At 70.2% G+C, this 25284-nt stretch overlaps 1 protein-coding gene across 2 annotated transcripts; it reads left to right on the top strand.

Moving 5' to 3' along the window:
* Positions 1-5154: 5154 nt before the first annotated feature.
* Positions 5155-25225, top strand: AKT1 (AKT serine/threonine kinase 1). Of its 2 annotated transcripts, none has more exons than XM_055303657.1 (14): positions 5155-5274; positions 7564-7702; positions 16029-16157; positions 19533-19644; positions 19786-19933; positions 20076-20207; positions 20288-20353; positions 21384-21452; positions 21561-21686; positions 21767-21895; positions 21977-22191; positions 22629-22716; positions 24205-24307; positions 24436-25225. In XM_055303657.1, the coding sequence occupies exons 2-14, from the start codon at positions 7657-7659 to the stop codon at positions 24513-24515; spliced, it is 1443 nt and encodes a 480-aa protein (XP_055159632.1). In that variant the 5' UTR covers positions 5155-5274; positions 7564-7656; the 3' UTR covers positions 24516-25225. The 2 variants fall into 2 exon arrangements, with proteins under 2 accessions (XP_055159632.1, XP_055159633.1); XM_055303658.1 differs by lacking the exon at positions 5155-5274 and adding an exon at positions 7044-7227.
* Positions 25226-25284: the final 59 nt, after the last annotated feature.

The following is a 25284-nucleotide window of genomic DNA, read 5'->3' on the forward strand; positions in this document are numbered from 1 at the left end:
GCCGCCGCCTCGGCGGGCGCAGACGGGGCGTCCGCGCAGCCCGCGCTCCCCGCCGCGCGCGCCCGGCACCTGCCCCGCAGCACGGACGCCTCGACCCGCGGCCCACGACGCCGCTGGCCGCGGGGCGGGGCGCGAGCTGCGCGCGCCCCCCGGGCCGCCGCTGAAGTTCACTCCGGGGCCCGCCCGCCGCGCCCCCCGACGCCGCCCGCCGCCGCCGCCGCCGCCGCCGCCGCCGGCCCCATTTATGGCAGCGCGGCCGCGGGGAGCGGGGAGCGGGGAGCGGGGAGCGGGGCGGGAGGAGCCGGCGCCCGCCCCCCGCGCTCACCTCGCCGCCGCAGCCGCCCCGGTGCGCGCCCTCCCCGCAGCCGCCCCGGTGCGCCGGGCTCCGGGCGGCGAGCCCCGGCGGGGAGGGCGCGGAGGGCGCGGGCGGGGCGCGCTCCAACTTGGCCGGCCAGACAGCGCCCGCCGCGCCCCGCCCCGCCGCGCCCCGCCCCGCCCCGGAGAGAGCGAAACTCGGGGCGGGGGCTGGAGGGGGCGGGCCGAGCGCCTTCCCGGAGCGGCGGAACCGCTGAGGTCACCCTCGCCGCCCCTTCCCGCCCGCCCGCCCCGCCCCGCCCAGCGGGGCCCGGCAGCCGCCAGCTGGGGCACCGGGCCGGGAGGGGCGAGGGGCGCGGCGGGGAGGGGAGGGGAGGGGAGGGAGGGGCCTCTCGGGATGTTCGCCGCCTGCGCCCGGGTGTCGGGCGCCCCTCCGCGACGGAACCGCGTCCGAGGCCCCGCCCCTCCGCGGGCCCCCCGGGGCTGTGACCCGAGGGCGCACCTCGCGGGGCGCTGGCCGTGGGACGAGGGAGGGGACACTCGGAGGGGGGCGTAAATTTTGCAAACGTGACCCCCCCTTCTTCTTTCAAAGCCTGTTTTTGAATGCGGCTACTTTGGTACCTTCTTCCGAATACTCCAGTGAGATCTCCACCACCGCGGCATCCAGAACTGGGGTCCCCACCCTATCAGGGGAGCCCTAGTGCAAGGTCTGCAGGGGGGCGGGGCAGGCGCCCTGAGCTGCGTGTCCCAGGGCCTCGGACACAGGGTACCTGTCAGCAGACCCGGCGGAGAGGGTGCCACACGCCTGGACGGAGGGGTCCCGAGTGCCCGAGGGTCCGGCGCAGGCACAAAAGTGTTTAGGAAGGGGGAGACCCTGTGGACTGCAGAGTTGGCATCCTGGGGACAAGGTGCAAGAGCACCCCAAAGGTGTCAGGGTACACCTGGTCTGCGGGGAGACAGAAATAACCTGAGTGAAATAGAAAGCGAAGATTTTGAAGAAGTTGGGGCCCCAGGGGTGGGACGTACTGCGGGCCGCCAGCGGTCTCTGGCGGTCTCTTCCCAGGGGAATGATCTAAAGGGGCTGCCCTGATGGAGCACCTCGCCCCGCTGCGCAGCTCCCCTTCACTGCAACCCGGCTAGCTAGGTGCTCTCGTGATGGCACTGGTGTGATGGGGGAGGTTAGTTAGGTCAGCGGCCACGCAGCAGGCCACCAGCGGGCAGTAAGTCCCTGAATCAGGATTCAAATCCTGATGGTCTCCTGAGATCCCACCGGCACTGCCCCGCAGCCCCACAGATGGAGAATGGGTTGGGGAAGAGGAAACCCAGCCAGGGGTGGGTGGCAGGTGGAAAGGAGGCCTGGACTAGGGTGGAGGAGGTGCTGGCGGAGGGGCTGGACTGCGAAGGCTGGGACCCCAGGTTGCAGATCAGTGGAGAGGCCTCCAGCCCTCCTCAGGAGGAGGGAGTGGCACCTGTGGGGTGGGAGGGACAGAGCCACCCAGGGGTCCTATTCAAATCCTGGGGTGGGAGACCTGAGGACTAGCCCCGCGGAGCTAGTATCTCAAGTCTATGGCAAGGAAAGCCACATTTTTACACTAAAAAATTACTCCGTGTTCATTTGACATTGAATTCTGACTGGACATCCTGCAGTTTTCTTTTTCTAAATCTGGCAAGCACCCTTGGAACCCTGAACCCACAGGGCGCTCGGCCATGGAGACTCCCTGGCTCCCAAGGTGCATCCACTCTGGCCACCCTGACCCCTGACCCCTCCCCCCACCTCAAGGAGGGCCAGCCCCCCTCCCGGCCCCCCTGGAGCAGGCTCCCAGCAGGAGGAGCCAAATTCACAGCAGGTCAGGTGAACCCCGGTGGGACTGCCCCCTGGGGTCCTGTCCGGCTCTCAGCCTGCCCCCTGCCCCCCCTCGACCTTGCATACCGCCCTCGACCCCCTGGAACCTGGAGATCCCCATCTGCAAAGTGGGAGGAAGAGCTGTCGGGCCCGGCACCCAGTCCCCGGGGTTCCCATGGGTTCCCCCCAGACAGCGGCCTTCCCCGACCACCCCAGCTGAGCGCCGCCCCAGCCCACCTTCTCCTTCCACGGCCTTGGCCTTCTCCAGAGCGCTCCCCGTGTCCAGTGACCGCGCCACCTCGCGGCTTTCCCGCTGTACCCTTGACGCTGACGAGGCGGCTCGGCACCAAACAGGGGTTCAGAACATGTCTCTGGAGTGAGTGCGGTGGCTTCCGTGAGGGACGGCCCACCAAATCCTGGCTGCTCCTCGGCCCTACCTGTCCAGCGTTGCTCCCCCAGTGGGGCCCCGAGGCCGCGGAGGCGAGGAGGGAGGCCGGCCCTCCTGGGCGCACAGTTCCCCAGGCAGCCCAGAGGGAGGCCCCGGGGCGGGCAGGGTGTCCTGGCCTGTCCTGCCTGGCTAGTGGGACAAAGTGCTCCTTGGGGCCCTGACGGAGGCTGTGGGGCGTGGAGAGGGGCCGCAGCAGGTTCGGACGCTGCTTGTGGGAGCTGAGAGGCCAGCCCAGCTGGGCGTGAGCTAGAGGAGGGGCATCCCCGCGGGGAGAGGGGGCCCCTGTGCCTCTAGGTGGATAGGTCTGAGTTAGGTGCCCCTGTCCCACCCCCCACTGCCCAGGAGGAGCCGTCCCAGGCAGCCCCGGGGAGATGGCACCGGGAGGTGCCCCCCTCCGCAGCCCTTGGATCCCCTCTCTGGCCCCGTGAGGTCCCCGGGCGTGAGGACGACAGGAGGCCACCGCAGGCGCAGCCTCCCTGGACGCAGCTGGCCGGGCGGCCATCTGGCCTGGGAGCTGCCCTCGGGCCCCGCCCTCCAGCTGCTGCTGAGACCAGGCAGCCCGACGGCTGGCAGCTGCAGAAGGTGACAGGCCCGAGGCCGCGGAGCTCCGGAGGGGCGGGCAGCCACCCTCCTCGGGGCCCTGCTGCAGCACTTCTTGTTGGAAACATCTGGCCGAGGGATCCCCAGGGGCCCCAGCGTGGGCCGGGGCGGGCAGACAGGAGTGGGGCCTCGTCTTGCCATTCCACCTGAGGTGCAGAGGGGGTGTCCTGGAGGGGAGTGCTCTGCTCTCCCTCCGGGAGGTCTGAGGACAGGCTCACACGGGGTGCAGAAACGGGCGCGGGGCTCCCGGCATGTCTTGGGCCCTTGGTGGGCACCGGAGCTCCGTGCGGTGGGGCCTCCTGGAGACGGGCCGGCGGCCAACGAGCCGGAGGTTTAGTTTGGTAGGACTATGGCGGTGCGGCCTCCCGCCCAGGACGCCTGTCCTCTCGTGGCCACTAGGCCCTGGAGCGGCTGGGGAGTCGCCACATCTTCCATGAGAGGGCGCCCTCCCAGACCCCCCTCCCCAGCGGCTGCCAGACACCACCGACCCCCACCCCGTTCTCTTCCTGTCCTCCGCCTTCTCCACAGCGTGCGTGGCCAGGGGGGCGGGTACGGACACCCTTCCTGGGGCAGCAGTGGGTAGGTGGGAGTCCCAGGGGGTCAGGGGGAAGGTTTGCAGGGTAAGGGATGGACAGATGTGGGACATCTGGTGGAGAGCGAGGAGGAGGAATGAGGGGTGAGCGTCCCCCCGAGCAGTGGAGAGTCCTCTAAGGACTATGACTGTCCCTCAGCCCCAAGGAGTCTGGCAGGAGCCCCAGTTTTGGGTGTAGGTGCTTTGCTGGCCGCTCAGCTGGGCTGCACCTGCCTCTGACCCAGATGAAGTATCTATACCCCCCAGGCTGAACTCTGACCCTGGATAAGGAACAGAAATGGGCCTCTCCCCCACAGAACGCATGCCGACTCCAGGAGGGTAACTCAGGAGTTTTCCTTCCACAAAAGGATCGCTGTGACTGGGAGGCCTCAGGGATGGGGGGAGGGGCAGCTGTTGGAGAAATCTCTGGCTCTAGCCCAGTGCAGGGCCCGGGGAGGGGTCATCTGCAGTGTCCTCCCGCCTCGCCCGCGCCTCCGCTGCCCACCCCTGCCCAGTGGACTGTGGGAGGCCGGGGCCCCACCGGGGCGGCAGGCAGGGGCCTGGGCTGCCCTCTGACAGCCCTTCTCTGGGTGCCTGTCCCAGCCCAGGACAGGCACCCCCCTCCCCCCCCGCCAGGTGTGCGGTGGAAGCCGCCTACCTGGTGGATGCCCCCCACCGCCCCACAGTCCCTGTGGCCCGCTTGTCCCGCTGTCATCGTGGGAAGCCCCCCATCTGCTCCTGTAGAGCTGTCGGTGTCTTGATTTGGGGCCACGGGCAGCTCCGGGAAGGCGCGGCCAGGGATGGAGGGTCGTGGCCAGGGCAAGGTGGCTCTGCAGCCCGCGGGCCTGGGCCTGGGCCTGGGGCCCCTCCCTCCGCAGCCCCCCTGTCCCGTGGGCGCATTGCAGCCAGGGTCCCAGGCCCCATGGGGGGGCAGGGTCGGGCCTCCGGCCTTTGAGGGTCGCCTCGGCTGCGCCCCCCCCCCCGGGGCACCCTCCCCCCGCGCTCGGGGGCAGGAGCCCCGGGATGGCCCCACCGGCCGCGGCGGAACCGGGCCGCGCCGGGAAACTGAGGCCGGGCAGCACGCGGCCGCGGGGAGCCTGGGCCGCCGCCTGCCGCGCGCTCCCGGCGCCGCGCCCTCGCCCCGGCCGCGCCGGGGGCGCCCCGGGCGGCGGAGGCGGATGTGGGCGGGCGGCCGGGCGGGGCGGCGCGGGGCGGGGAGAGGGCGGGCCGGCGGCGGCGGCGGCGGCGGCGGCGGCGGGACGAGCGCGGCGGGCGGGCGGGCGGGCGGCCCAGCGCAGCCAGCGCAGCAGCGCAGCCGGGGACGCGAGCCGGCGGCCGCCACGAGCACCGGGCCCGGCGGCGCGGAGCCCCGCCCGCCCAGCGCCCGCCCGCCGCGGCCTCCAGCCCGGCCCCGCCCGGCGGGCGCGCGGGGATGCGGAGCGGCGGGCGCCGGAGGCCGCGGCCCGGCTAGGCCCGCGCTCGGCCCGGAGGCGCCCGGTGAGTGCCCCGCCCGCGCCCCGGGCCCGACTTCCTCCCGCGGGCGCTTTGTTGGCGGCGGCGGCCCGGGCGCGGCGGGGGCGGGGGAGCGGAGCAGGAAGTGGCCGAGCGCGGCCTGGGCGGGGAGGGCGCGGGCCGGGCGGCGGCGGGCGGGCGGCGGGGGTGCGCCGGGCCTCCGTCCTGACCTTGGAGGCGGCGGCCGCGGGGTGCTCGCGGGGTGCTCGCGGGGTGCGCGCGGGGTGCGCGCGGCCGCGGCAAGTTTGCGGGGTCCCCGCGGCGGAGCCCTCCGCTGCCCGGAGACAAAAAGTTGTACGTGATGGCGAGGTGCCCGGCGGCCCACAAAGGCCGCGCCCGCTGCGGGCCTGCAGCCTGCGCCTGAGCGGTGGCCTGGGGGTGCCGCCCACCCCGGCCCGAGGCGGGGGCGCGGGCCCGACTGGTTCCTGCGCGCTGTCGGGGGGCGGGGGGGGCGGGGGCCGGGTGTGCCCCGAGCCCCGGTGCAAGGGGAGGGCGGGGGCGCCTGGCGGGCCTGGGTCCCCTGCCCTGCGCCCGCTGAACCCGCGGTCCCCGGCGGCGCCTGGAGGCAGAGGAAGGGGCCCTGGGAGCGCAGGCAGCGCCCCGTGAGCTGTCCCCTAAATAATAACGACGCTACCAGCCCTCAGGGTGGAGGCCCTGGGGTCCGGAAGCCGCGGGAAACGGGGACCCCGTCCCTGCGGCCGTGCGCCCCGAGTGCGCCCCGAGGCTGCCCGCCGCTGCCTGCCGCGTGCGTCTCCCTGCAGATGCACACCAGCCTGTGCGCGCACAGATATATTTTTACACGCGGGGCTCGACAGCTGTCTGACTCTGTCAGCCGCGGCCCCACGTAGGCCAGGGTGGGGGCGGGGGACGTCCAGAGGTCTCCGAGGCCAGCCCTCTGCCTCCAGGCCACGCCCACTGTGTCCCCAGAGGGGCCCGGCCTGCCGCGGGGGCTCGGAGCCCTGTCCTTGGAGGTCTTGCTCGCGGCGCTCGGCCACACGTTGGGCACTTTCTCCCTGGGCAAAGTGTGTTCCCTGGCCTGGCGGTACACACAGCCAGCGGGGGCTTCTCGCTCTTCTAAATTTAGCCTGAGACCGCAGGTTCAGAGCAGCCTCCTCTGGGCCCCCTCCCTGCCCCAGGAGGCCGGTAAGGTGCGTGGCCGGAGGGTGCCTAGACAGCTGTAGGAAGAGCCGTGCTGGGCTCGCTGCAGAGGTCCCCGGACGTCCTGGGCCCGAGGTCCCCAAGACAAGTGGCTCCCAGGCTGCCCCCGGCAGTGCTCGCGTGGAGGGCTCGCGGAGGACTGCGCCTGGGAAGAGTGCTCTTTCCCAGGATGCACAGAGTGGGTGAAGGTGTAAACTGGGTTTTGAGGGATGCCTAGGAGTTCATCCAGCAGGGAGCGACGGGGAGGGCCCCTCAGGTTCAATGGCCAAAGTGTCTGCTCCAGGGAAGGCTGCTGGTGGGCCAGGGCGGGTGCCAGGGCCTCTGCATTTGTCTAGAGCACCCCCCCATTTGTTGCCTCCTGAATGCTGTAATTATGGGTCTGTGACCAGCCTGGACTGGGTGCTTCTCAGACGGGACCATGTGAACCTCTCTTTGTCCCCGGGGCCGAGCCTGGCGAAACCAGAGATGCCTGGTCCGTGCTGGCCGGATGAATGAACCAGATTCAGACCGGCAGGGTGCTGTGGTTTAGGAGGGGCTTGGGGTTTCTTGGGGGGAGGTATTTTATGTCACCCCGGAGGGCTCCGGGCTCTCATTTGCGCCAGCCGCCTGGTCTCCTGGCCCTACTTTGTTCTGTTTGAATTTCTCCTCTTTCCTAGTCTGGGGCGAGAAGGAGGAACCCCGGCCTGTGGGCAGGGAGCTCAGGGGCACTCACCAGGGCCCTGGAGAGGCCAAGCAGCATAGACCAGAGCAGTCAGAGGGGCTGCCTGGAGGAGGTGGCAGGTTAGGGAGGCTGGGATATACCCGGAAGGCCTCTGGGGTGGGGAATGGTCTGTGGCCAGGCAGGGGGAAGTGGGAATGTAGAAGGGCCAGCAGACCCTGGGGACCTGGGGGTCAGAGAGGGGTGGCAGGGGGATTGCAGCCTCGGCCCCAGGGAGCAGGGCTGGTAACCTGGACTCTGTCGGGGGCTGTGGTGGGAGCCATGGGGGTGGCTGTGGCTCAGGGCTGCGAGGGGGCGGAAGGACCCAGCAGGGGACCCTGGGTGCGCAGGGCCTCCCGGCCTCACCGTGGGGCTGGAGGGTGGACACAACCTCACACGCTGCCCCTTGATTCTTCCAGAGGCTGGGTACGCCGGCTGGGCTCGGGGAGACCCTGCTGAGAGGGGCCAGCGAGGGGCGCTGGGGTGGCCCCGGCCCGCTGGAGCGGGGCGCCATGAACGACGTGGCCATCGTGAAGGAGGGTTGGCTGCACAAGAGAGGTCAGTGCCTGCGGGGCTTGGGGCTGGGGCGGGGGTCCCGGGGCCGGCTCCCCTCTGGAGGCCGGGCTGGCGTAGTGGCCGCCTGGCCGGGTCCCTAGGGCGGGAGAGCCACGGCCACCTCCCTGCCCGCTTTCCTGGAAGGCAGGGAGGACACTGGGGCTCGTCCAAGGCCTGGCTCGCTGGCGGCCCGGGGCACTGCCCGAGGGCTCCTGAGGCCAGGGCCGAGGTGCTGCGCCTGGCCTGCTGCCCGCCTCGGGCCTGGGCTGGGGGGGCTCCGCACCACCCCGGGGCCCAGCACGGGGCCTGCATGTGCTGGAGCAGCGAGCCGCCTGGCCCGCGCCCGCCGGCCTGCCCTGTCCGCACCACGGGGCCCCGGGCCTGCGGGCCTCTGTTGCTCCGGGATGGGTAGCGGCGGACGGACAGGCCTCCCGTCCAGGTGCCCCTGGCGAGTGGCTGCCTCCTGGCCCAGAGCGGGAATTAGCTGCCCCCACCCCACTTCCTCTTCCTCCGGACCTGTTCCTGCCCAGGCTCTGGTGACCCCAGCTGGCTAGTCAGCCACTTCTCGAGCGCGTCCTACAGCAGATGGCAGGAGGGTGCCCTGTCCCCACCGCAGGGTCCCACGGGCTGTGGGGAGGGGGATCCTCAGACATGGGGAGCAGCCAGGGGGCGTGGCAAAAGCAGGTGTCTGGGCTTTGGAGGGTGCACAGGGCCTCCCCAGCGGAGCGGGGCGGGGAGCTGGCCGGGGAGCTGCAGGAGCGGGCGGGGGGGGGGGGGTGGAGGCGCGGAGGGGCAGGGAGGAGGGGCTGGGGCTGCCGAGCGCTCGAGGCGCGGGGTCAGGGATGTGGTCAGCTGTGTTTCTAGAGCTTGTGTGGCCGCTGCAGGGAGGCCGCTGCACGGGGACTGCAGACAGGGGCCGGGATGCTCAGGGCCCTGCGGTCTGGGGGAGCCCTTCCGCCTAGCTTCCCCTAAGAACCCGGTCCCCCCGCTTTCGTCCTCCTCGGCCCCCCAGGACCCCTGGCCAGCCCTCCCCCTCACCTGCCCCGGGCCCGGGAGCAGCACGTGTCCACAGTCCCCTTCGTGGGACCGGTGCCTCTTCATCCTTGACAAGTGTTTGCTGACCGACTGTCAGATGAAGGGCTGACCCAGGAGGTCCTGGGCCTCGGGGCTGCCCAGGGCCCCTGACCCAGGCACGGGGACGTCCCCTGCCAACCGGGCTGGGGCAGGGGTGCCTTTCCGGTTGCTACTCAGGGCGTGTGCCTTCTGAAGGGGCTGTGGGGTGTCGGGCCAGGGGGCATCCGGAGAGCTGAGTTTGAATCTGATTTGGTTGCTTTGTGACTGTCCCCTCCCCGCCCAGGGCAAATCTGTTGAGCTCTCAGGGCCTTGGTCTCCCCGTGTAAACGATAGGAACGGTGGCAGGGCACGGCCTGCTGACGTTTGTCACGCGGCTTGTGGGGGGCCTCCAGTCAGGGTGCAGCCAGCCTCAGCAGCCTCCAGGCCCCAGCCTCAGGCCAGGAGAGGGGGTCCCAGCTCCCCGTGGGGAGGCGGGTGTCCATCTGTGGGGAGTGACTTTGGGGCTGTTCCCAGGTGACCTGATGCCGCGTGCCGGGGCCGGAGCCCTCGTGGTGGGTAGCGGGGAGGCCGGCCTGGGTGGGGATGCCGGGGCTTGAGCCCTGCACTGACCCGTTCCGGGGGCCAGGCAAGCCCTCCGGGCCTCAGTGTCCCCGTGTGTCCAGTGGGGAGCGGGTCCCCGGGAGAGTGAGCCCAAGCTGCTGAAGGCTCGGGTGGCTGGGCGCGGGCTGGGCCGACGGGGACCCCAGAGGCGGGTGGGCTTCCTGAGCAGAGGCGGCTGTTCGGACGCTCGTTAGCCGAGTGATAAGCGGACACCCGAGCCCAGGCCTGGCTGCTGGAGGCTGGTGGGCTTGGCATTTTGCTCAAAAGATGTGCATTTTCCAAGCTCCCTTATGTGCATTCTCCTGATTTCTAAAGGTTGACAATTAAAAACCCACGCGTGCTCCAGGGTGTAGGTCTAGCCAGCGGCCTGCGGCATCCAGTTTTGTCTTCCGACCACCCTGCGCGAAGGTCACGGCCTGCGTGTCTGCAGCTGCTCTGGGGCTCCCCTGCCCCCCGGGCCTAGTCTCGGAGCCCAGGACAGCGTGGGCACCGTCCGCCCAGCCAGCCGGCTTGTGGTTCTCCTGGGGGTCAGGCCAGCAGGACCCGGGGGACCAGGAGAGGGGAGGAAGGCAGTGAGGAGCTGGGTGGATGGAGGGGGGGCTCTGGGCCTGGGTGGGGAGCCCCGGGCACCCCTGTGCTGACCCTGGCCGGCCATCAGCCAGGAGGGACCCGTGGGGAGCGCGCTCGGCTGGCCTGCGGTCCCCGGTCTGGGAGCTGGGCTTGACGGTGGGGGGCTGGGGGGGTGGGGGAGAGCTGCGCTGGGGGCGCGGGCGCCGCTGCTCCCGGAACCTGTGTGGCCGGGGGTCAGCAGGCCTGGCCCTGGCCTGTCCCCGCCCTGGGGTGCCCCGAGCCCTTTCCAGGTCCAGGCGCCCTGGTGGGGCCTGGGCTCCCCGGACCGTGTTTCTCCCACCGCCCCTCCCTGAGCTGTGGCTGGTCCTGTTTCCTGCCGGGGCCCTGGCATTACCTGTGTGCCCCACGTGGCTCTGAGGTGGGGGACAGTGGTGACACCATCCGTTACCCCGTCCCTGGTCCTGCGGGCCCCGTGTGGGTGCGGGGGACCGTGGAGGGTGCAGCCTGGTTCCCCTCGGAGGGGGTGTGAGCTTTGCCGAGCCACGAGCCACGCCAGGCCTGTTGAACACACTAGAGCACATCCCGCCCTGGGGTCAGCTGTTGTTGGTTGGAGGGGGTGAGGGGCTCAGCAGGACACCGAAGCAAGGGGGGATCCACTCCCCTGGCCCCGTGGCCTGGGCTGGAGGGCAGGGCTGCCCCTCCCCGGCTTCTCTGGCGAGGTGGCTGTGGCTTCGGTCCCGGCAGCCCCCGGTCCGTGAGGCAGCTGGTGCCATGTGGGGTGGGGTGGGGTGGGGGGCCCGGGGCTGCCCCCAGGGCAGCTCGGTGCAGGGGGGCCAGGCCTGGGGGCGGGAGCCGGGCTCCAGGGCCTGCTGGTCCTGGCGTGTGGCCGTGGCCGTGGCCACCACCACTGGGGGCTGTTTCCTGTTTTGTGAACATGTTGGCTTCTCCGTGCAGAACAAACAACAGAAGAGGAAGCTGGGGTGACTCGCTCGGGGGGTGAGGGGTCACCGCCCGCCGGCCCTGGGTGCCTGGGCCCGTGCTGTGGCGTGCTGTCTGAGCAGGGCTGCCCTGCGGGGGCCGGGCTCCGTGCAGGGGGTGGGGGGGGTCACAAGCAGGGGCGGGGCAGGGGCCTGGGCGCTGGTGGGCCGTGCTCCCTGCAGCGGGCCCTGGGCAGCACCGCGCACTTGATGCAGGAGGGGCGCGAGGCCCGGGCTGGGGGGCGGGGGGGGATGCGGGGGGGCGGCCCCGAGCCCCGTGCCCAGACCCCCACCTGCCGCCAGCTCTCGGGAGAGGCGAGCCGGGGCTGCAGCAGCCCGAGTTCCTAGAAGTGCTGAGGAGCGCTGTGGGGGGGGCCCTGGCTCGGCCGCCCCTGGCGTCCCTCCTGCCCAGGCACACCCGGCCGGGCTCGGGGCCAGCGCCCCCCCCTGAGGGCCCCCCCGTAACCGGAGCCCATGGCGGTGGCTCTGCGCCCGCTCCCCACAGCGGCCTGGTGCCCGCCGCTCCTGTCGCTCGGCACGGGCGGCCCCGGCCCGGGGCTCCTGTGCTCGGCTGGCCCAGGTCCCTGGGGTCCCGGGCCGCGGTGGGGGGTGGCGAGCCCCAGGCCAGCTCCTGGAGCTGCGCATCCCCTGCGGCCGGGCCCGCGCTTGCTCCCGCCGTCAGGTGTCGTCCCCAGCCTTCAGGAGTCGGCCTGCGTTTCGGGGCGTTAGACTTGATGCCCTGTAGGGGAGGGGTTCCTCCTGTGCTGCTTCTGCCAACCCCGGGGGCTTGAGGTGGCGTCTCCAGACTCTGGATGTGGTTCCCAGATCCCCAGGGGGGCCCCATGACCGCAGCCCCCCTCCCCAGGCCTGTGGCCCAAGAGGCCGGCGTACACGGGGGAAGCTGGTGGACCCACAGCCCGGCGGCTGCCCACTCCCCTCCCAGCCCCCAGGATGCTCGTTGAGGCGGAGGTGTGGCTGCGGCTGCCCCCGAACCCCCCACCCAACCCAGCCTCCCCGAGCCCCTCTGCGGTGGGGCCAGGTGCACGTCCGTTGGAGCCAGTGGCTGGCTCGTTGGGGGACACTGGGAGGGGGCGGGGGCGGGGGCGCGCAGGGAGATGAGCAGGGGCCTAGCAGCCGGCCGCAGGGCAGTGGGGCTGTGGCCTCTCCGAGGGGGCGCCGAATGAGCCGTGATGTGGGTGAGGGTCTCCGGGCCGCGGGGGCAGGACACCAGCAGTGAGCCCGTGGTGTGGGCGGGGGCCCCCGGACCAGGGCGCAGGCCCGGGGACCACGCCTCGTGGCCATGTCCCAGGGGCTGGGACTCAGGGCGGCCCCTCCTCTGGCCGGCCTGCCGATGGTAGGTGGTGCCCACGGAGGAGGTGGGTGCGCGGGGAACACGGCGGCTGGAGGGGCGTCTCGGCTGGGGTGATGGGCGGGTGGCCGCGCCCAGGAGTGGGTTTGGACGACGCGGAGGTTGGTGGGGGGCACCGTCCTGGGCAGGAGGGAGCGCCCGGCGGCCCCCAGTGCCTTCCCGTGTTCCTGAGGCTGCCTGTGTCTACCGGGCCGTGACTCGGGGGCCTGCCTGCGTGGGGGCAGAGCCGAAGCCCCGTGAGCAGCTCAGCCTGGCCCGCAGGACCGGGTCTCTGCTCAGCATCGGTGACCGTGAGAGTCCTCAGTTTCCCCAGGGAGCCAGGGGCATGAGGAGCCCCCCCGCCAGGCGGGCCTTCCGGGAGGGCAGCGTATGCCCTCCTCCAGCGGCCGCTCGTGCCCTGCCGGGGGCCGACCCCACAAACGCTGCCCTCGGGACGGCTCAGGGTCACGGGGCGGGTTGGCGTGATTCGCCGCGCCAGGCCCGGGGCCGCGTGAGTGGGGGTGTGTCGGCTGCTGCACCGGCAGAGGCCTGGCAGGCCGGGCCCCCCGAGATGACCCGTGCCCGCCCCTTCCTGGAGGGCGGCGATGGATGGGCTGCCGTCAGCGGGGCCGTTTGCTCACTGTGCTGGAGAAGGTAAATGGGCGCCCGGCAGCTGTCGGCCCGCGATGGATGTGTTGGCGGCAGGGGACCGCACGGTCGCCGCTGTCAGCTGGCGCCCGCTCCCCGGGCCTGCTGGGGCTCGCTTTGCTGTGGAGAAACAGCTCGGCGCCGCCTGGCACCCCGCCAGCCGCCGCCTGCCACCGCCACCGCTGCTGCGGCAAAGTGTTTATCTAGCACTTTCCCCAAAAACTGGGGACTGGGAGGGAACGTTCGCGGGGCTCGGGGCGCGGTGGCTGAGTGGGCCGGGGCCCGGGGGTGACAGGCCGGGTCACGGCGTGGAGGACTCTCGGGCGTCAGGCCTGGGCTGAGCGTGCGGCGCGACCCCCGACCGCCCCCCGCGTGGGTGCCAGCCCTCGGTGTGCTGCCGCCCGGGCTGCCCTGGCCGTAGTGCGGCTCGGGACCCGTGCCCGGGGGGCCCGGAGGGCGCAGGCCCGTAGCCCCTGCCCGTGCTGTCCCCAAGCCCTGTCACTGTGACTTGGGCTGCGGGAGGCCAGGGCTGCCTACGAGGAAGCCCCTCCCTCTGGGGTCCCCAGCCTCTCCCTGGGGACGAGCTGGCTCCAAGATGAGCAGTGTCCGAAGGGCCCCTGTAGTGGAGGACGCGCGGGGCCGTGCCGGGGGCTGTGGGGCCCTGAGGGGGGCAGGAGGACGTGGGGAGCCCCGGTCCGCGTGAGGGCCTGCGTGTGCCCCACTCCATGCCGCCAGGGCAGCTGGAGCCCTTACTGCGGGTGGACGGGCGCAGGGTGAAGCTGGGGCGCCGAGTCCCCTCTGCTGGCCGGGCAGGACGCGGCCTCCGAGGGCGGGTGTGGGGCTGCAGGGCCGAGGGCCGAGTCCGGGTGGGGAGCCAGACGCCGCGCGCCCTGCCTGCTTGCCGGGGGCCGGGGCAGACCGTCTGGGCAGGGGCGCCTCGCCCGTGGCGGGGGTGCAGGGTGAGCCGTGCTGAGCGCCCCTGAGGCTGGTCCCGGGGCTGTGCTGAGACCCCGTGTGGGGTGGACGCGGTGGACGGAGAGCCCTCGGGGGTCGTGGCCTGGCTGTGGGCAGGCGTCTCCCCGAGGCAGTGGCGGGGGCCCTCGTCGGGAGCAGCGCCCTGACGGCCCTCGGGCGTCCTGTGGTCGTCAGCTGCCACAGTGAAGGCTGGCGTGTGTGTCCCCGCCCCGACCCCACGGCCCCAGCCCCCGAGGACAGCGGTGGACAGGCACAGGGCGGCTGCGTCCCCCACTCCCTCCGTCCTTGTCAGCCCAGCGCTGGGGGGAGGGCTCCGGGGCCCCCGACGTGTGGCTGAATGCATTCCCACGCAGCCCCAGCCCGGGGCGCATCTGGCACCGCCTCGGCCCCCCGCCCGGCAGAAGTGGGTCTGCGAGTCTCGGAGCCTTGGCTCCAGCCTCCCTGGGGTCGCTGCTCCTCCTCGGGGGGCTCAGCTGTGTGGGGCACGGCGGTGGGACAGCTGGGGGCCGACCGTGGCCGCCCTTGATGCCCTGGGTCTGGGGCTGGTGGAGGGCTCAGCCTCGTCCCTGCCAGCGTTGCTCCCGGCACCCCTACTCCAGTTCTGGGTTCCAGAACCTTCCTGGCCCTGGAGTGGGGTGGGGTGAAGGCTGCTGGAGTGCTGCAGGTGCACAGCCAAGTGGCCGGGTGAGTCCTGGGTACTGCAGCACCGGCACCCCCGTTCCAGGGATCCTGGGCCCTGTGGGGAAACTGAGGCCCCGGCCGGCGTGTGGGTGCGGCTGAGCAGGCGCACTTGTGCCGGCTGCACGCACGGGGCACGGTGCTGGGCGCGGTGGGGGCCGGCGGCAGTTGGTGAATCAAGATGGATTTTCGGGGCGGCGCGGGCGAGGCGCTCATCGCTCCCCCGCTCAGCCAGCGTCCCGGGGAGCGGCAGCTGGCGGGATGGGAGGCACTCCATCAGGGGCCGACAGCGCCAGGCTGGCGCGCAGGGGGTGGGAGCGCGCGCCCGGGCCGCGCGGGTGGTGGGCTGCACACGGCCCCGAGGCTCCTCGCTCGGGCCCACCCGCTGCACCGGCGGGGAAGGGGTGTGGGGGAGCCGGGCAGCGGCCGGGTCCCGGGCCCCCGAGACCCCCCAGCCTTCCCAGCTGACCGTCTTCGCGGGCTTGGGGGCTCGGCGGATCGGGGTGGAGGTCCCGGGCGGGTCGCTGCCCTCAGCCGGGTCCCTCTGAGCCAGCCGTGTAGGGCTGGGGTGACCCCCCGGCCCCCACCAGGTGTCGTGGAGCCAGGGCTGGGTCTCAGAGGCCACTGGGTTGGTGGAGGCGCTGGGCAGTGAGGCGGGGAACCCCCCACCCCCGGTGCCTGGCCCTGAGCAGGCCTGTGCTGGCGCCCCTGCCGCGGGGCCCTGCGGGGACGGAGGGCCCGGCCCAGAGCGTGGGGACCCGGCCTCCCCCCACCTGCTGCCCAGTGGCCCCTGCGATAAAGCAGTTGTCTAATTAGTAAGTTCTCCGTCGCTGTGCAAACTCCTTGCTCGGCAAAATGGAAATGAAACATTTTTTTTCCGGGTGTCAGTATGAAAAATGACAGTCGCTCGAACATCGCTGAGGACATCTGCTCTGGTTCTTAAGTGTGAACGCCTGTTTATGGCTGATGTGGCGAAACTTGGGGAACACTTCCCCGTACCTGGGTAGCCCATCCGTGGGCGTGGGGGTCAAGGGTGGCAGGTCGCAGCCCGGGGAGCGCGCGGACACCTGGGCCTGGCTTCGCTGTGATGCCCGCGCTTGCACGGTGGGGTGGGGGGAGAGGCAAGTGTCCCAGTGCCCGGCCCCGGGGCAGGGGGCTGCTGCAGACGGCGCCCTGGGTCCCACTCGCTGTCCCCTCCATGCCACACGCCGGGCTCCATCCTGCAGGCCAGGGCTGCTGTCCCTGCAGTAACTGGCGGCCGCCGCCTGGCCGGACCCAGATGGGTGGGGGGGGGGGCGCCCTTAGCCCTGCCATGCTGGCACCCCCGTCCGCCCTGCTGGGAGCGAGGGCAGTGTCCTCGGGTTAGCGTGTCCTGGGTGCGTGCGCTAGGAGCGGGGTTTCCGTGGGCAGACGGGGCAGGGTCCGGCGGCCGTGGCCCCTCACCGCGCCGTGTCCTCAGGGGAGTACATCAAAACCTGGCGGCCCCGGTACTTCCTCCTCAAGAACGACGGCACGTTCATCGGCTACAAGGAGCGGCCCCAGGATGTGGAGCAGCGAGAGTCCCCCCTCAACAACTTCTCCGTGGCACGTAAGTGCGTGCGGCCTCCCCGGGCCGCGGCTGGGCACCGCTGGGCGCAGGGGCCACCCTGGCTGGACAGGAGGGCAGGGCGGCAGGGCTGGCTTTGAGTCCCCGTGGGAACTAGCGTGCGGCTGGTTCTGGCTGCCGGGAGCTCCGAGGCGGGCCACCCCGGACCTGTCCCGGGGCCCGCTTGCTCTGGCGTCCGAGGGCCTGGCCGAGGGGCACAGCCTGGGGACAGCCAGCGGGCTGGACGCCACCTGGAGCTCACCGGGGTCTGTCCACAACGGCCCTGGGTGTGGAGGCAGGACGAGGGTGCGAGAGGGGCACTCGGCTTCCGGGAGCCTCTGTCCCCCCAGGAGGAGCCCCCAGAGGCCTGGGCCCTGTGGTGGTTTGTGGGGGGCAGTGCCACGCAAGGGGCCTGGGGCAGCCTGCAAAGCTGGAAAGCCTGGTGCTTTCTCTAAACTCCGTGTTCCGGTGGCCTTACTCTGTACCTGCAAGGGGTGGGGACAGCTGGTGCGACCCCACCTGTGGGGCTCGGGTGACCTGGGCATGGAGCTGGGCCGCCCGGGGCTGACCCGGGACACGGCCCGGGGCGGTGGGGGGGAAGGATGAGTGATGGGCTCCGGAACTGACAGACCTCCTGGGCCCCTCTTGGGATGCCATCCGGGGTACAAGGTGCCCGCTGTGGGGGTCCGGCCTCCACCCTAGGCTCCTTTATACATCTCCACGCTCCGGGTCCCTCTGCCTTCCCTGCCACTCAGCCTGGGAGCCTGGGGTCCTGTAGCTCCCCCACGTCTGGCCCAGGTTCTGGTCCAGAGTCTCGGGGAGGTGGCAGGGGTGATGGGGAGGGACTCACGGCTTCCGTGCGGGCGGCAGGGACATAGAGCTGGGCGGTCCTGGACCTTGGCTGTCCTGCCCACCCTCTCGGTGTAGCCGGCGCTGTGCTGTAGGGGCAAGGGGCATGGCCAGCGTACCCCCCCCGAGGGCTTCTGTCCGGCGGGGAGCATAGCCCCTGCCTGTAAGTCTCCACCTGGGGGTCTCCCAGGGGACCTTTACCATGACCTGGGTCCACTGAGTCCTGACCCCATCCGCGTCTTCAGGCTTCCTCGGAGCAGCCATAGAGTAGGGGCTCCAGGGTGACAGGAGACCAAGGAGGTAGGCACCCCTGTCCCTGCAGCCTGGTGGCTGGCTGGGCTCCACCCAGTGCCTCCTTGACTGGGGTGCGTGGCACCTTGCTGGCAGGGCTGTGGGGACCCTGGGGAATGTTCCCTGCGGGCAGAGTGCAGGGGGGATGGGGGTGACTCTGCAGAGGCTCTCGGGAGGCAGGTGTCATCCAGAGGGGCTGGGGCCCTGAAGCCGGCGACGTGGCTCGGTGGGGCCCTCTGTGACTAGGGGCTTCTTGGGGATGGATTCCAGGGGTGGGGGCACAGGAAGCCAGGGTGGGACGGACACCAGGCGCCTAGGTCCTGGGAAAAGCTGGTGGTCTCTGATGAGCGAGTGGGAGGTAGGTGTGTGGGACGGAGAACACAGGCCACAAGGCTTTCTGTCCCCCATCCCCATGTTGACATAGGCCAGGCCCAGCTCTGGTAGACCACTCCTTACCTCTGCCGAGCCCGGCCAGGGCCCCCTGAGGTTGCTAGGGCCCTCACACACACGGGGCCAGTGTCGCCCTAGAATTTCTCAGCGGTACCCCGGACTGGCTCACACCCCTCTTGGGGCCTCGTGCATCCCCACAGCCCCTGTACTGCTGGTGTGCATGCATTACTGGTGTGTGTGCTGCTCCAGCTGTGTGCGTGCTCCGCTGTGTGCCTGCTCCAGGTGTGTGCGTGCTCCCGCTGTGTGCCTGCTCCAGGTGTGTGCGTGCTCCCGCTGTGTGCCTGCTCCAGGTGTGTGCGTGCTCCCGCTGTGTGCCTGCTCCAGGTGTGTGCGTGCTCCCGCTGTGTGCCTGCTCCAGGTGTGTGCGTGCTCCAGCTGTGTGCCTGCTCCAGGTGTGTGTGTGCTCTAGCTGTGTGGCTGCACCAGGTGTGTGCGTGCTCCCGCTGTGTACCTGCTCCAGGCGTGTGCATTCTCCTGGTGTGTTTGTGCTCTTGCTGTGTGTCTGGTCCAGCTGTGTGCCTGCTCCAGGTGTGTGCACTCCTGGTGTGTGCGTGCTCCAGCCACGAGCGTGCTCCTGGTGTGTGTGTGTTCCAACTGTGTGTGAGCTTCTAGTGTGTGGGAACTCCTAGTGTGCGTGTGTTCCAGGTGTGCCCGCGTTTCAGCTGTGTATGAGCTCCCAGTGTGCATACATTCCAGCTGTGTGCCTGCTCCAGGTGTGTGCGTGCTCCAGCTGTGTACCTGCTCCAGGCGTGTGCATTCTCCTGGTGTGTTTGTGATCTTGCTGTGTGTCTGGTCCAGCTGTGTGCCTGCTCCAGGTGTGTACACTCCTGGTGCATGCGTGCTCCAGCCATGAGCGTGCTCCTGGTGTGCGTGTGTTCCAGGTGTGCCCGCGTTTCAGCTGTGTATGAGCTCCCAGTGTGCATACATTCCAGCTGTGTGTCTGCTCCAGGCGTGTGCATGTTCCAGCTGTGTGAGCTCCCAGTGTGCACACATTTCAGCTGTGTGCTCCAGGCGTGTGCATGTTCCCGTTGTGTGCGAGCCCCCGGTGTGCACGCATCCCAGCTGTGTGCCTGCTCCGGCCATGAGCATGCTTCTGAGCTCCTTAGTGTGCGTGTGTTTCAGCTGTGTTTGAGCTCCCGGTGTGCACAGATTCCAGGTGTGTGCATGCTCCAGGTGTGTGCGTGCTCTGGATATGTGTCTCCGTGTTCCTGCCATGCGCCTGGAATCCCCAGCCTCGGGTGGTGGTGGGGGAATGCCATCGTGTGGGGTGGGTACAGCCCGAGCAGCCTCCAGGGAGGGTCATGTCCTCCAGCTGCCTGCCCAGGACAGGCGGCATCTCTGAAGGGTGAGTCCCCACCGGCCTTTGCCCTGGGACTGGCCCTGCTTGAGGGGGGCGCTGGGAGTCATGGCTGGGGAAATGGCAGGGGGTTCTTGCTCGGGGACCAGCTGCTTTCCCTCCTCTGTCCCGCCCCCGGGGCATCCCTCCTCCTCTCCCTCCGGCCAGTTGAGCTGCCTGGCATGCAGCACGGGCTCAGAGACCCGGGGAGAGGATGGCATGGGGCCGAGGTGACCCGGCCTCAGCCAGCCCTGCGGGGGCACCTCACTGCCTGCAAGCACAGTGTCAGGGCTGGAATAGGGGTCCCACCCCTGGTTTTACAAGCAGGGGAGCCAAGGTGTGGAATGGGAATGGGATAGGGCTTTGCATGACCTGGTGGTGGGGTCCCGGGGGCGGGGGCAGGTGGGCCCTGTGTGGGGGGGTGCAGACTCACCTGCCAGCCCTGCCCCCAGAATGTCAGCTGATGAAGACTGAGCGGCCCAGGCCCAACACCTTCATCATCCGTTGCCTGCAGTGGACCACGGTCATTGAGCGCACCTTCCACGTGGAGACACCCGAGGAGCGGTATGAGATGGATGCTCGGGGCGGCTGGGTGCCGGGGCCTCTGCTCCCTGGTGGGGAGGGCACACGCCTTGTGGGGAGCCAGGCCTCGCTGCCCCCCGTGTCCAGGCCGGGGTCACGGGGCCTCACGTGCCGGCCCTGCAGGGAGGAGTGGACGACTGCCATCCAGACAGTGGCCGACGGGCTCAAGAGGCAGGAGGAAGAGATGATGGACTTCCGGTCGGGCTCGCCCAGTGACAACTCGGGGGCCGAGGAGATGGAGGTGTCCCTGGCCAAGCCCAAGCACCGTGTGGTGAGGCGCTCCCCCAGCTCGGAGGGGCCTGGCCGCCCCATTGTGGCCACCAGGAGCCCTGTGGGAGGAGTAGGGCTGGGATGCGGGATTGCGGGGGGGCCCGGGCCCCCCTGACCCCAGGTGCCTGCCCGCTGCCCCACAGACCATGAACGAGTTTGAGTACCTGAAGCTGCTGGGGAAGGGCACGTTTGGGAAGGTGATCCTGGTCAAGGAGAAGGCCACGGGCCGCTACTACGCCATGAAGATCCTGAAGAAGGAGGTCATTGTGGCCAAGGTGGGGCACGGGGCCGGGGCCTGGCCGGGGTGTGGGGGTGGGCAGGGGCAGGCGGGGGCTCACCGGGCTCTGTCTTCCAGGACGAGGTTGCCCACACGCTCACGGAGAACCGTGTTCTCCAGAACTCTCGGCATCCCTTCCTGACGGTGAGTCCTGGAGGCGCCGGGCTGCCTGCGGGGGTGAGGCTCTGGGCCGGGGGCTCCCTGCCACCAGCCTGTCCGCGGAAGCCCCGCGTGCCTGGCCGAGGGTGGGCACACCTGCAAGGATGCCGGGAGGCGGGGGTGGTTTGTGCCCCCGTGCACGGAATGGGGTCTTCCTCCCCCCACTCTGCCCGAGGCCCTGGGAGGCCCCCAAGCCCCCGTGCCTGCCCTGCACGCCCCCTTCCGGCTGCTCCCCCCTTGAGGCTGGAGCCAGGAGGGTCTCATCCTGGGGGACCCTCGGCCCAGGAGGAGCGTCCGGAAAGCCCTTAGCCTTAGCGCCGTCCCGGGCTCGGCCAGCTCCTGGAAGGTGTGGGTGGGAGCTAAAGTTTCTGTTCCTTAAAACGTTTTCTTAGGAGAAGTGACCGACATTTTTAAAAGAAGGTCTCATTTTTTTTGCCCGGACTCGTTCTTCATGCTGGCTTTGCCTCAGATTTGTGTCACCTTGCTCCTGCTGCTCGTGTCCAGGCTCTGTGTCCCTCCCTCCCCCTCTGCGCACCCCCACGACCACAGCACCCTGCCGCGCTCGACAGGGCCTCCGGGGTCCGTGCACGCTGGCCCCCGCCCCCCTGCCCTGGTGGTGGCACCCCCTCCTGCAGGTTCTCCGAGGGGACAGGGCTCACGGGGCACAGCTTATTCCCGCTGCCTGAGTCTGTGGCCGGTAGAAACCAGCCTGTCCTGTGTTTTCCGTGGATGGGGCTCCTCCCCGGCGGCTGGGCTAGACCCGGGGTCAGTCACTTGTGGGGACGACTCGGTCCCTGTACGGCCAGGCGGCCGGGAAGCTCTGCCCCAGGCGTGTCCTCCCCTTGCCGACCGTACCCCGTCCCGGGCTGGGCCCCGAGCCCGGGGGAAGCCTCCACGCGGTCACCAGGATCGCCAGCTTCCGGGACCCTACCTGCCTGAGACTCAAGACCGGCCCGTGGGCGTCGGGCGTCCTGCGGGGCCCGGGGGCCGCGTACCAGCTCTGCTTCCCCCGCAGGCCCTGAAGTACTCCTTCCAGACCCATGACCGCCTCTGCTTCGTCATGGAGTACGCCAACGGGGGCGAGGTAGGGTGGCCGCGGCGTGCGTGGGGCTGGCCCTGAGCCCTGGGGTCCCCGCCCGGGAGGCAGGGTCTCGGCCTGCAGCCCGCACACCCTCACGCCCTCGTCCCGCAGCTCTTCTTCCACCTGTCCCGGGAGCGGGTGTTCCCTGAGGACCGGGCGCGCTTCTACGGCGCCGAGATCGTGTCAGCCCTGGACTACCTGCACTCGGAGAAGAACGTGGTCTACCGCGACCTCAAGGTGGGCAGCGGGAGCCTGGGGGGCCTGGGGGGTGCGCTGCAGGGGGTGGGGCTGGCACTGACCCGCCCCCCCCCCAACAGCTGGAGAACCTCATGCTGGACAAGGACGGGCACATCAAGATCACGGACTTCGGGCTGTGCAAGGAAGGCATCAAGGACGGAGCCACCATGAAGACCTTCTGCGGGACGCCCGAGTACCTGGCCCCTGAGGTGCGCACCTGCCGCGTCCCCAGGGGGCCTGGGCCCCCACGTCCCCCGGGCGGCCTGTGACCCGCGCCCCTGCGTCCCCAGGTGCTGGAGGACAACGACTACGGCCGGGCGGTGGACTGGTGGGGGCTGGGCGTGGTCATGTACGAGATGCTGTGCGGCCGCCTGCCCTTCTACAACCAGGACCACGAGAAGCTCTTCGAGCTCATCCTCATGGAGGAGCTGCGCTTCCCGCGCACGCTCAGCCCCGAGGCCAAGTCCCTGCTCTCAGGGCTGCTCAAAAAGGACCCCAAGCAGAGGTGAGCCCTCGGCCCTGAGCCAGCAGGGGGCTGGTGGGCCACCCCACCCCCGTGCCCGTGCCCGTGCCCCCCAGGGACAGCGGGCCAGCCTCCGGGCCATGCTGGTGGCTGATATGTGACATCCTCGGCCAGGGCCGGTGGGGACCTTGCAGCCTCTCACACCTGCTCAGGAAGACCCTGCCCTGCCTCCCCGATGTCCTCCTCATGCAGGAGCCTGGCCCATGGCCTGGTGTCCACAGCCCCCAGGGAGGCAATGCCATCCCCCGCCCCAGGACCATCAGCCTCAAACCGGCTCCCCTCTCCCGTGCCCCCCAGCCCCAGGCTGTGCCCCCTGCACCGTCCTCCCTGCTGCCCCGAGACCCCAGCAGGAGGAGGGCCCGGTGACGGGCCTGAGCCCTGAGCCAGGCAGTGGCAGCACCTGACGTGTCCCTCCGCAGGCTCGGAGGGGGCTCAGAGGACGCCAAGGAGATCATGCAGCACCGCTTCTTCGCTAGCATCGTGTGGCAGGACGTGTATGAGAAGAAGGTGCGTGCGGTGGCCTGGCGCATCTCCCCCCTTCTCACCCCTTCTCCAGGCTTACAGGGTCTGCACGGCGGGATTTCCTCCCAAGCCCTGCACAGGGTCCTCCTGCAGGGTCCTCCCTCGGTCCAACCCCCAGAGGGAGTGTGGGGGCGTGGACTCCCCGAACCCGGCGCCCTGTCAGCTTTGGGCCTCAGGCTTCCCCGTCCCTGAGGCTGCCCGTGGAAGGCTGGCAGTGGAGCGGGGGCCCTAACCCTGCCCTCCCACTCTCTCCACTTGTCCACAGTCTGTCCTGCCGCTCTGAGCACGCGGGATCGGAGCACAGCACCTGCTTGCCTAGCGCATGCAGGAGGCCTCCCAGGAGCGAGGCAGCTGCTGCTTGCCCCCATCCCTCTGTCCTTCGCCCTCTGAGGGACTTGGGGGGCGCAGTGGCCCAGCAGGTCAGGAAGCCTGTACCAGGGCGTGCTGCACACCTGTCACCAAATAGACTCCTACCTGGTTTCCATCCTCCCCTCCCCTGCAGGCGCACACACGGGCTGGGCCTCCGCCCTGTCTGCGAGACGAGGCACCCCCACCCTGCTCAGCTCCCAGCCACTTCCCTGCCCTGAGGTCTGCCACCACTGGGCCCTGCCCTCCGACAGCCCAGCTGCTGCCCTACCTTGACTCCTGCTAGCTCACGAGGGGCAGCCCTGGAGTACTGCAGGGCAGTGCTTGCTTGGGGGGCCCTCCCACGGGCACGTCCCCTACGGTTCCCCTCACAACCTCCGCGGCCTGACTCAGCCAGCTGCGCTGTTGTCCTGGAGCCACCAATGAGGCCAGCCAGGCTGCGCACTCAGGACTGTCCCTTCCCCGTTGTGCCAGGCGAGGTCCCGGAGGGCTCCTGCAGAGGAAGGCCTGGCCTCCTCTCCTGGTGGGAGTTTGGGCAGGGAGGGCCCTGGGAGCCCTGTGTGGATCTGGGGCATGTCACGTGCACCTCATACCCCAGCACTGGCTGCTTCTTGGGTCCCCCCCGAGCCACTGCACGGGAATACTACTCACTGGCCCTGATGGGGGGTCAGGGGGCCGTGGGGATGGGCCTGGCCCTCTATCATGAATGATCAGAGTGGAAGCCCCTGGCAGCTGGGCCAGTGGCTCTCTGGTCAGGAAGGGGTGTGCACGGCACCCGAGGATGGGGCTGGGACCCCATCCTGGCCTGTGGAGTCCCTCTTCATCTCCTTCCTACCTCGTCAGAGAACCAGAAAGTCATGAAAGCTAGAAAAGAGAACGGACTTGTGGCCTTCTGCGCGGGGGCCTGGGCCTGCAGAGCCGGCCAGCTGCGGGGCCAGCTGCGGGGCGGCCGGGAGCCCGGCCCGGTGGGCCCCTAGTGGCGGGGCCGCGTTGTGCGTCTCCCTGCCAGAGCCCCGTTCCCGGGGGTTCCTGGAGGGGGAGAGCTCAGGCCCCAGGGGCAGGGCAGAGTTCAGCCCCTAACCTGCCGCCCCTAACTGCCCCCCACAGCTCAGTCCGCCCTTCAAGCCTCAGGTCACGTCGGAGACAGACACCAGGTATTTTGATGAGGAGTTCACGGCCCAGATGATCACGATCACGCCGCCCGACCAAGGTGAGGAGGGAAGCCCGCCCAGCTCCCCCGCGGGAGGGCCTGCGGGACCGGCCTTGGGCCTTCGGGCCGCCTCCCGCCCCGCGCTGACCCCCGGGGTCTGAGCGCGCCTCCGGCCCACCCGGCTGCAGGTGACAACATGGAGGGCGAGGACAGCGAGCGGAGGCCCCACTTCCCGCAGTTCTCCTACTCGGCCAGCGGCACGGCGTGACCGCGCCGCCCACCGCGCCGGCCCCGGGTCGGGGAGGAAGCCTGGGGAGGAAGCCTGGGGAGGAAGCCTGGCAGGACCGTTAGGACTTCGTGTTTAGTTCTGGATGCACTGGGAGGAGCCGCGCCGCCCTCCGGGATGGGCAGACCGGCGGCCGACGAAGGGGTCCTGCGCGCTTCTCGAATTTATTTCATCCGGGTCTCCAGACACGGCCTTGGCCTTCAGAACGATTAGCCTCACGTAGGAAAAGGCTGAGGACCTCGCGCAGCCACGCGCCTGCGGCCCCCGTCCCTCCCGCCGGCTGTCCTGGCCCAGCCTGGCCGTGGCACGCTGGCCTGGTCCCCTCCCGGGGCAGGCCAGGCCGGGCTCGCCCGAGAGGCAGAGGAACGACGTTGCAATCCGTTGCTGTGTATTATGCTATTCACGTGCATCTTGGGGTTTTGTTAATCTTAGTGACAAGAAAGCCCCTCCCTCCCCCCTTTTGTCCCTCTGGGGCCATCCCACTTCGGTGGTGTCCCAGGTATCACGTGTCCTCCGGAGCAGCTTCACTGGCCCGCCGTGCGCCCAGTGCCCTTCGGAGGGGCCTTCGGAGCACCCTCCGCGCCTCGCGGCCCGACGTTGTGCTGCACGGGGGCGCTTTTTACATTCAACTTTACTATTTTTACTATTATGAGACTTTCCCTCCGAATTCTTCAATAAACACTGCTTTTCAACTTTGTGGCTGGTTTTGGTGGGTGGCGGGTAAAGAGCGAGGCGGCTGGTGCATCGACGG

The sequence above is a fragment of the Nyctereutes procyonoides genome, unplaced genomic scaffold, assembly GCF_905146905.1.
Source record: "Nyctereutes procyonoides isolate TBG_1078 unplaced genomic scaffold, NYPRO_anot_genome, whole genome shotgun sequence".
In the NCBI taxonomy this organism is placed as follows: Eukaryota; Metazoa; Chordata; class Mammalia; order Carnivora; family Canidae; genus Nyctereutes; species Nyctereutes procyonoides.